The sequence below is a fragment of the Psammomys obesus genome, unplaced genomic scaffold (genome assembly GCF_907164565.1).
Source record: "Psammomys obesus unplaced genomic scaffold, mPsaObe1.curated_primary_1811, whole genome shotgun sequence".
Taxonomy (NCBI): Eukaryota; Metazoa; Chordata; class Mammalia; order Rodentia; family Muridae; genus Psammomys; species Psammomys obesus.
Window position 1 is genome coordinate 935542 of NW_026592510.1, and position 11015 is coordinate 946556.

Here is an 11015-nt window from a genome sequence, read left to right on the forward strand (position 1 = left end):
AAAAAAAAGGCTTTTCAGGAAAGTTTTGGATATCTTGGTTCAATTGTTCATAAACAAAATAAAGGAGGTAGTCACCTGAAATTCTCAAAGATAAGAAATTAGGAATGTTAATTCTATTAGACTGTCCAAAAGAGACTTCAGAAATAGAATAAACCAATTTTTGTGGAAAGATTCACCAAAATGTCTGAAAACAATTCTTTGTTATTATTAAAAAGGTAAATCATAAAGTTGCTTACCCAAAGGGGAAAAAAATTTCATTAAGTCAGACATAGTAGCACATGTTTGTGAACCCAGTTCTTAGAAGGCTGAGGGAATTGTGAGTTCTCAGTCACCCTGGGCTACATAGTAAGATTAAGGCTCAAGAAAAGAGAGCAGAGTGGAGAGAGGAAGGAGGAAGGAGGAAGGAGAGGTTACTTAAACATTCTTAATAGACCAACCTTTCAGAACCAATGGCCATCATAAGACCATTCAATGAATGTTCTTGTTGGATGGAGGGTTCAACTGACAGCGCTCGGCCCTCTGAGGAAGAAGCATGGGCAAGTGGCCTCACCATCTCCATGGTAACTCTGCAGGGCAGGGACTGATTTCAGCTCCACTTTACAGTAAGACTAATAAGCCAATGGTGTAACATCATATAAACTGGGTCGGTCTCTTTTATGGAGATGATGTTAAGCAGGGCCGCTTGAAAAGCCTTTGAGCTTTCTGCAGATCTCACCTTCATGACAGCGGAATGGAAGGCCTAACTGGATCACGGTCTCTAGAGCGCCTGGAGAGCCGTCGGCATAGACTTGCAGGTGTAGTTGCTGTGCGTCCACTCAGGACTCTAGCCCAGACTTCCTGAAATGAGCTTGGCTGATGAAGCTGGAAAGTTTCCACACAATCTTTCTGTACAGTAAAGCCTGAAACCACTGGACAGGACAGTTTCTGAGGTCTAGAGTCTTCTAACTCCTCAGTTGACATTATGCTGGGCATGGTGGCACACAACTGTAATCCCAGCACTGGGGAGGCAAAGGCAGGCAGATCTCTGTGAGTTTGAGGCCAGCCTGGTATATAAAGTAAGTCCAGCACAGCCAAGGCTACACAGAGAAAGACTGTCTCGAAAAAACTAAAAAGGGGGCTGAAGAGATGGCTCAGTCGTTAACAGCATTGGCTGTTCTTCCAGAGGACCTGGGTTCAATTCCCAGCAACCACATGGCAGCTCACAACTCTCTGTAACTCCAATTCCAGAGGACCTGACACCCTCACACCAATACACATAAAATAAAATTAAAATAAGAAAGAAGAAGAAAGAAAAAGAAAAAAAGCTATACCTTCAGAGGCAGAAGGTGTAACCAACCTCTTTTTTACACAGGGACCGGCTTACCAAAAATGATGTAGTTGGGACAACGTATCTGTACCTTTCTAAAATTGCCTCCTCTGGGGGAGAAGTAGAAGGTAAGTCACTTGAGGAGCAGAAGCCAGGATTCAAAGCTTCTGGCAAAGAACAGACCCAGGTGCCCCAGCGGTTCAGTGGTTGAGGAGTAGTACTTAGCCAGAAAGTCTGAGCTGTGGCAGTCACCTAGAAACATGCTCGATGCCTTTAAAAGGCAAATGTACCGGGGCCTGACAGCGCAGAACTGTGAACTGGTGGCTGCAGAGGAGGCCAAGACAGGAGAATACCACGTTTGGGACCTGTCTGGACTACACAGGCAGTCTTCCTCCAGCCCCGGCAACTTCGTAAGACCCTGTCTCAAAACAGGAATGAGAGACGGGGCTGGCAATGTGGCCAGTCATTGGCGCGTGTACCCGAGAGTACAAAAAGCTGGGCTCAATTCCTAGGACAACTGCCTACATGCCCATCCCCCCATGCATACACATGACCGAAGGTATGCAAGCACGTATGCACCTAAAGACAATTGGGCCACGCCAGTGATGTTTTGGTGATAAACAGCAAAATAATTAGTGATGGAAGCAAACAACAAGTTAATACGTTTTTAGTTTTCTTGCTCCTATCCAAAACCTTTTTGCCATGTGCTGTTTTAGAACTGTCTTGCTTATCAGTACAGAGTGCCCACACATAGTTGTACCTGTTATTACGGTTTGATGTACGTCCAGGGGCTGAAGTAAAGAAAAGGAAAGCAGTTAAAAGAGAAAAAATTGATATAAGCAGATTAATACTTGCAGCTTAGGTTTTGCAAGGGTCAGGACACTAAGCATACTGAGTAAGGTGAAGTAATTTGGAATAAAATTTTCTCTGGAGACACTTTTATCCTCATTTTATGTGTTTTAAGAGCATCAGTGTTTGAAGAGCACCAACATGGCTGTAGAGAGATGGCTCAGTGGTTAAGAACATGGCCTGGGTTTGGTTTTCAACACCCTTAAGGTGGCTCACAACCATTCATAACTCCAGTTTCAGGGCTCTGATGCCCTTTTCAGGTCTCTGAAGGCACATATGTACATACATGCAGGCAAAACACTCATGGCCACAAAATAGTAAATAAATAGTATTAGTCCTAACTAACGTCAAGGGAAGATCCTAGAGACAGGATGATAAAAGAAGACACTAGTTTCATATCTTGAGGTGTTAAAAAGAAAGACAATTCTAAATCTCAGGGAAAACAGGTAGGCAGAAATGCGTGGTTCAAATAGAAAGCCATGTGTGGCAGTATTTTAAGCGAACAGCTGAAAGTCAGGAAGAGATTTCATCTGCGCATTCCCTGCTGAAGGGGCCGTAACACTGGAGCTTCAGCAAAGGAAGCGGAATCATTGCCCCTTTCTCTGCCGAAAGCAAGTATTAAGCTACATCCCCAGCTTTGAACAGAACATAAATGCCATCTCCCTTCTGAAGTGTAAAACACGAGCATAGAGAACAAAGACGAAGGGTGGATAGAAGAAGGGTAGGCGTGCTCGGAGCCTCTTTTTGTTGAGTGGGCAATACAGATGCGCTCACTAGAGGTTAAAGAAGAAGACCAGGAGAGGTTAAAAAGGGCCCCGTCTGTACAGAGAATGAGTAAAAGCAACCCAATCCACGTATTAAGTAGGGACTTGGTAAATAATATCTAAAGGTAGTGGTTCAAGAAATACTGGCAAAAATATTTTTACTCAGTGATGGCCTCAGAACTATACACAGAAATCGTTACAGGCAGTTTCAGCCTTCTTCTCCGAGCATTTCTGCCATTACAGGTCCTGCAGGTAGCCTGGTTCAGGGTCCCAAAACAAGGAGCTGACCCCTCCTCTCCCTGACCCACAAAGGAACAAACCATGCTTCGCGTCACATAATCCAGGCTTAACTACAGGTGTTTGCTTATATTGCCTCAAACCAAATTAACTTGCATTTTCTGGCCACAGCCCCAGCTAAGGATGTGTAAATGTTTTATTAAAAGCATGCTGTGTTGGTAACTTCACCTGCTTCCTGTGGCTGTGGGAAGCCAGCTCTTCCCAAACGCTGGGCTCTTTGAAGCAGGCAAGTTTGGGTTATTTACATGTGCCGGGTGACACTTAACTGGTAAGACTAGCAGGAACTAGAAAAGGCTCGTGGGATTTGGGTGTGAATTGTGGATTCCCTGCTGTGGCTAAGCTGCTGATCCAGCACAGAATATGATTAACTTTGCAGTGTTTGTTTTATACTGTCCATGTTTCTCTTGTTTTTAACCAGTCCTATTTTTACTACGTAGATTTCTCCTCTTCGGGAACTGGGGCTGCGTCATACACAGGTTTACGCTTTGTAATTTTGCCATCTTCTGCAGTTTCCTATCCTCCCTCTGTCACCTTACTTGGGCTGTATTAACTGATTTCCTTAGCAACCCTACTTTGACGTTTCACTGCCTCAGATACCGTTTTGCTGGAGTTAGAAATGTTTCACGAGTGGTGTGTGTTTGTCCTGCATGGCTGAGTTTAAGACAAGTTTGATAGCCATCCCCTGTGCCCTGCATTACATTCTCATACAGATGCACACCGCCCTTCTCTGCGAATAATTTGCTTTACTGCAAATAATGCCTTTGTTGTCGTTCGTGTTCGATGGGGATAGATGCAGAGCACTATTAAATCTATAGTTTCAATAATGAGTAAAAGTACCTCTGCCCCACTTTCAATGTGAATCTCTAGGTTGGAAGATATGAGTACTTTCCCTTCTCATGCTTCCCCAATACAAGGTATCATAACATGTATTTTGGTTTGTGCAGTACCTGCCATTTTTTGCAAGTTTGCTCAATGCTGACCATTACAGTTCTCCTAAGGCGATGTTATTGTTCCTCTAGATGAGGGCTCTGAGTTGGAGAAACGCTGGCATCAGCAACCTTCTTTCCATGAACAATTCTTTCCCTGAGACTCTGGGCTTCAACCCTTTATGCCTGCCCAACATCCTGATCATACACCACTGAATGTTAAAGACACAAAATCAAACTAGTGAACCAAATTTTGACCTCCATATATCACTTGAGAATGCTCCTAATTGTGCTTTTTGGAAAAAGATCTATTCCTTTTTCATTTGGGACCACTCAGCCCAACGAAGAAAGCTCTTGTATTCCCTGTGGTCACCCATGATTTCCTCTTGATTTGGTGGCTTCCTTGCCAAGTAGGGAAATATTTTTCCTGCCCTCAGTACCCTTCATGGAGGGGTAATCTTGCTGAGTCCAAATAGCTGAAACAGAGTTTATCAGATGATCATCCGGGAAAGAAAGTAATGAATGACAATCTACTTAGCACTTCTGAAGAGCACACATTCTTACAAGCTTAAGGAACTCATTGATACATTTATTTTTATTTATTTATTTTTTTTTTACTGTACTTTTAACAGTGCCTACCATACTATTTGAAGTTAAATAACATCTGCTCCAGGTTCTCCCTCAGTCTCTACCTGCTGCAGGGCATGGAGGGCATACACTGCCTCTACCCTAAACTTTCCAGCCCAGGGGCAAGGGCCTCCCTTCCCCTTCACTATATAATCCAGACATTTTTGTTCTCATCACTCTCTTCTCTCATTCACTCTTCCTCATTTCTGTGTTTTCTCTCTCTCCTCCTCCCGTCTTTCTCTTTCTCTCTCTCCTCTCACAGTCTCTCCCTTCTTTCTGCATTTCCTCCCTCCTTCTCTTCTCTCTCGTCTCTCTCTGTGTATACCTCTCTCTCTTTCCAATTTAATGTCAGTTATAAACTTGCAAAAAATATGAAGAGCAACTTAAAAACCTTATTGTTTCGTTTAAATAGTATTCCTTTTGTAAAGATAAGCTTGTCTCAATTATTCCAATTTTTTTTAATGTCTTTAAGCAATAGTAAAATGGGAATATGGCAGGTCCCTAATTTTCACTAATGCAACTAATTTACAAACTAGACGAAAAATTTCATCTCACCTAACTGACTAATAACTAATATTTATTTCCATAGTTTGAATGTTAAAGACCTGAAATGTAATAATGATGTTTATGTCTCAGCAAATACAGGAGAGACAGAGTTGGGCTTTGTCCCAACATTCGGACCTTGTTATTTGAACCTTTACGGAAGCCCCAGAGAGTACACAGGATTCCCAGATCCCTATGATGAACTGAATACAGGAAAGGTTAGTTTCTCAATTAAAGCTGTGATTGATGGAGATTAGTTAATGGGTTCCTTCTTATAATAGTAATAAGTATCTCATGTAGGGGCACATTCATTCCCCAGCCCTAACACAGACCTGCCGTTCGGCTGATAAAGTGTTAAAGAAGCCTTACACTTCTTAAGACTTAGAATTAAAGAATAGAAAAGATCCCGGAAGGCCAGGCATAGTGGTACACACCTTTAATCTCAGCACTCAGGAGGCAGAGGCAGGTGGATCTCTGTGAGCTTGAAGCCAGCCTGGTCTATATAGTGAGTTCTAGGCCAGCCAGAGCTACATAGCAAGACCCTGCCTAAAAAAGAAAAGAAAAGGCTCCTCGTGACTGAGTAATAAAAAGGGGTAAGTGGCATGCTCACATCCATCCAGTCTTCAACTCTACGTTAATGGGAACCGTCAGCAGCCGATGCTGGCTTCTTCCAATGCATGTTCCAGGATCTACGGGGACATGACCATGAAGACCCAAGCTATTCTTGCGCTTCAGTTTGCAGATGGGAAATTCTCTTTTGACTACAGCAGAAGTCAAATGTCTTTTGGTTATTCATCCCCTAGGCGTAAAAAAAAAAAAAAATGATTATAATAGCGGGAAAGCCCTGGGAAGGGAACAGTGAAGACAGTCGAGGAACTGAGAGCCTTCCCACTTCTCCGCAGAAGATTCTATGAGCAACCATTGCTGAGTGTGGTGGGAATATCCACTCTTGACTTTCGTATTTTGGCATACCCAGAGCATCTTCAGCCTTTGCTTCCTGGTCACTCTAAGACTTGTCTAGTTGCCACATAACAGTTTCTTTATTACAAGAAGGGAAGAAAAGGATCCAAGTTAATAAATAAACAAAAATGCAGGGCTGCTCTGATGAGCTAAGATAGACAGGACTTCAAGCCTAGTCTCCATCACCACCCTGCTTCAGGAACTCCTTGCAGATCCAGAGCATGGCTTCACACTCTCCAGCCTTAGTCAAGCTAAGACCCTTTTCTGCCCTGGCATCTCATGCATCATTTGGAGTCCACGTGAAAGTAAATGAGTCCTTCTTTAGATATTAAAGACTTGGATTAGTGGAAGTTGTTAGCTGATTCATGTTGGAGGTTAAGACCACGGAAAATGGTGTGTGTCCGTGTGTGTGTGTGTATGTGTGTGTGTGTGTGTGTGTGTGTGTGTATGTGTGTTAACTGCCTATGGGTGTAATCCTGTGTTCTTGCCTTTCAGGGAGAAGGGGTAGCCTACAGAGGCAGGATCTTGGTTGAACTGAGCACTTTCCTTGAAAAGAAACCACCAGAAAAGAAGCTCGAGCCCATTTCAAATGATGACCTTCTGGTTGTTGAGGTAAACGTCAGTGTGAACTTAGCATGGGATGGAAGGGATTGGAGAGTCATCTGTGGAGAAAGACCTGCTTCATGCTGTCTCTCTGATAGTGCTTTGATATATCCATGACAGCCCACTGAAGACAACCAGCCTTGCTTCAGCCACTGGGATGTTACTAGGTGTAATATTAGCTTTTGGCATTATGACCAAAATTACCAGACACAGACAACTTCAGGGCAGCAAGATTCATTTCGGCTCACTGTCTCTATGAATTTGGTCCATGTCACTGTTTTTGTAGGTTTAGTCCATGGTTGTATAGTCCCAGGCAAACAGGACAGAACAGGATCCCCGAAGGAGGGTGTGGCTGAGAAGCTTCTTCATTGTGGACAGGCAACAGAGAGAGGGAAAATAGAAAAAAGAGGCCAGGATCTCACAGTCCCTAGAGAACTGCTTCCTCCACTTTCTGCTGTCATCTACTCCTGATGATGCCATCATGCTATAAATTCAGTAAGGGATAGCACATTAATTATATCCAAGGCCTCATGACCTATTGTCTCTAGGAACACCAAGAAATATCCAGAGTCACAGCTAATCTCCTAGGTTTGCTAATCCAGGCAAGTTTGAAATCAAGACTGACTGCCACATATCTGCTGTACTTGACAAGAACAGAGTGTTCCCCCCTTTGGGTGGAGAGGTTGTGAGGAAGAGCTCCCTCCCCTGATGGCATAGGAACCAGAGCACCCAGTTTCCACTTTCACAGCAGCTGCTACACCTCAGGCTTCACAGTGCTAAGGACACACCTTCTTCCGGCTGACATTACAATGGCTCTAAGTCCCTTCCTCCTTCAAAACAGAAAGTCTCCCAAGTTCACCTCTCTGTTTCTGAGACTCTCAGGTCAATGTTCTAGGACACACAAATCTGAACGGTTTCGGAGAACAACTGACTCGCAGACACTCCTCTGGCCAGGGCCTCTCCTGGCTTGTTCTAGATCACCTGACTTGTTCTAGATCAACTTCCTTAGGCTGCTACATCTTCCATTCTGAGAACTGGAAAGGGCTTTCTCTCATTTTCCCATGTTACGGAAAAACTAAGCAGCAACTTTACAAAAGCTGTCAACTCTGAATCAAGTAAACAGTGGGATGGCTGGCATGAAGTGGCTGGTCTCAGAGCTATGAGCTCAGGGTCATAGCTGAGTCTGAGTCTCTTATTGTCAGGCTTCCTGCCCGTTTCCAGCCTGCCTTCTTACGGCTGGGCCCAGGTGATGCCTTGAGCACATCTTTATCTCAGCTTCCAAGCCTAGCTGTCATGAGCTCTCAGCTGAGCCAAGGTAGTTTTCTTCCTTGAAGTCAACTAATGTTTTCCAGCTATAAAATCTTCCCCCTTTTAGGATGACTGACAGTGAGTATCTACTTACTGTAGACGTTTTTTTCTCCCCTGACCTCATGGCCTTGTTCACTGACTTCCACTAAGACAATTAAGTCAGGCTAGTATCTGAGTCAGTACTGGTAGACTTTTCGTCATACACATTTGGAACATCTGGAGCTCAGCTGTTGAGCAGCCCCATTTCCAGTCCTTGGACTCCTTCAAGAGCAGAGGATAATGTTCCCCCACCTTCCTAAGGCTGCCTTTCTCTTCACTCCTTACTTTATCTCTCCTGGGGAGCAAGGCACAGGGCAGAACTCTACATAGGAAAAGAAGTATCCCCACCCCCCACCAAGTTAGCAAACATCATAGCCTGGGCAAAAACGCTCTCCTGGAAGTTTATGTTACCTGATAGGATGATTCAGTTTAGGTAATATAAACCGCAAACAAGACAAAACAAAAAAACATAGTAGCCTTTTTCTTTGAAACCCATCCATGAGAATTTCCAAAAAGAAGGATGTATGATCTGCCTTGAATGTAAGTTCACCTGTCTGCCTCTAGAATCCAGAACTGCTTACAGTTTTTCTACGACTGAACCAATCTCTTAAAGTAGATTTACAGGCCAGCAAAACAAGTCATTAGGAGATAACGGTTAAGAAAGTTCTAGTCCTTCTTCATCACCCTGCTCCAGACATAAACAGTTTTCTCCAGTTAACCCCGTGGCACCATTCTTGGATTTAAGTTTTGGTTACTCCTCAGTTATCCCAGTCTCTTGATGTGTAATATGGAATAGCTGTGCTAACGTGAGACTTTCAGTCAAGTGCGAGCATATGAATGTCCCCTGCGACACCTAGTCAAGCACAGGGCGTGCTCACCTGGAAGACTGAGACCTTGGGTGCATTAATCCTAACACAGGTGCGGCAGCTCTGTGCTAGGATCAGAAATTGTCCCCCATCCCTGCTTTTCAGTTACCTTGTTATAATTCCTGGGGGTGTACCAAAATGTGGTGAGGCTCCTGTGTTCTGAGGACTGCTTTTATCTCAGGGACACAGTCCTTGTCCCTTAGCATGGTCTAAGTGTTGTCACCCTAAAATTCATATGCTAAAACCCAACTTCCAAAGCAAATGGGTGGGCATTAAGGCATTTCAGTGGTGCTTAGATGGTGAAAGCACTGGCCTCATGAGGGGACATTAGCCACCTTATAAAGAATGCTCTGGAGATGTGTTTTTCTCCTACCATGTGAAGAAATATTTAGGAGATTCCTTCCCTGAATAAGAAAATGGCTTTTATTAGATACATAATCTATTGGCTTTCTAGAACTGGGAAAAATACATATTTATTATTTATTAGTTCCAGATGATGGTAGAGTATTTTTGTTATAGAAGCCCAAAAGGGCTGAGATATAAATATACCAGTTTACTAGCAAAAAGAATTAAGATTAACCAAATGCCTAGAGTGCTACACTAGTCTTGACTTTTCAAGCTAAATCCTATAGGCTAGGCTCTTCCTTTTAGGCTCTATTTGAAGAGCCTCTTTAGTGGGATGCCATGAGTCTGTGCTGTGACACAGACACAAGACAAACCCATTTTCTGCTTCTAACTAAGAAGACAGTGCTCAAAGAAATGTATCCCTCACTTCCTCCAAAAAGGTCCTGGCTAGAGTCTTTATGTCCACGTCACGACATTATTAACTCTATAAAGATTTTTCACTGCATATTGAAGTCAAATTAAGAAAAAGAAAAGAGAGGTGGGGGCTGGTGGGAAAGGGGGGCAGCCTACATGCTGTTTAGTGCAGGGCTGCGCAGGAGACTAGCTATACATGTCCTGTGGGCCTCCAAGGAAGTCCGAAGTAAGTGACTGCGGGGCGGCCCGGAGCCCGAGTTGTTATAGACTGCCACTTGGAATTAAGAATCGTGAAGAAATGCTATGATGGCTGGACCTCCAGCCATTATAATATCTCGTGGGGTTTTGTTTATCTGTTGTTTTTGCTTTTTGCTGTCATCAGGGTGCAGTTTAAATCCAGGCACTTTCTCTTCACTTTTAACAACCGTAATGAGAGAAGGGGAACAGCAGTGGGAGAGAAAGCCACTGAAGGCCAACAACCAAAGAGGCTCATTTCCTTCATTTGGTTAAAAACTGAAAGCAAAGTGAAAAACAAAGCACAAACAATATACATTGCCCACTGCATATGTCAGCGTATAAAAGAACAGCCTTTTTTAAACTGGGACATAGAACAGAATTTGCCCCATTTGTTAAAAATAATTAGACACAGATAGTGATGTAGCTTATACCAGACATTTAATTAAAACCAAATGTGAAACAAAACAGTGAACAGTTCAAAGGCAAGACAGGAGCTGAGAGTCCAAGCACATCCCTCCCTTGTGGCCATGGGAGCCACAGGAGAGAGAGATGAGCATGTCTGCTCCGTGAATCTGGTTAGCTCAGCGGAGAACTCGATTCTGGTCATCCTACAAAGGTCGTGTGTCTGGGTAGAGCTGGTGGGATCGAAATAGAAAGAGAACTTGTTTGTCAAAGAGCCAAGAGTACCCCACTGCCTAGAGCAGAGATGGCCTTGCTCCGGGTGGGCCTGGTGGGCAGATCTTACCAGGCAGGAGCAGCAGGGTCCAGCCTGGTGCTTCCATGGAAGGTTTCAGGCAGATAGAAGAAGATCAAGTGTGGTAAACACAGCATTATCCTAGCACCTACTGCCTTCTGGGGCCTACGAATGGATTTTTTAAACAAATTCTATCTATCTATCTATCTATCTATCTATCTATCTATCTATCTATCT

At 43.6% G+C, this 11015-nt stretch overlaps 1 protein-coding gene across 1 annotated transcript in view; it reads left to right on the forward strand.

The window, feature by feature from the left end:
• Myof (myoferlin) overlaps nucleotides 1-11015 on the forward strand; it is a 104367-nt gene that overhangs the window by 24209 nt on the left and 69143 nt on the right. Inside the window, 3 exon segments of the mRNA XM_055614162.1 lie at nucleotides 1352-1434; nucleotides 5406-5530; nucleotides 6768-6884. Coding sequence (XP_055470137.1) covers nucleotides 1352-1434; nucleotides 5406-5530; nucleotides 6768-6884 — 325 coding nt within the window.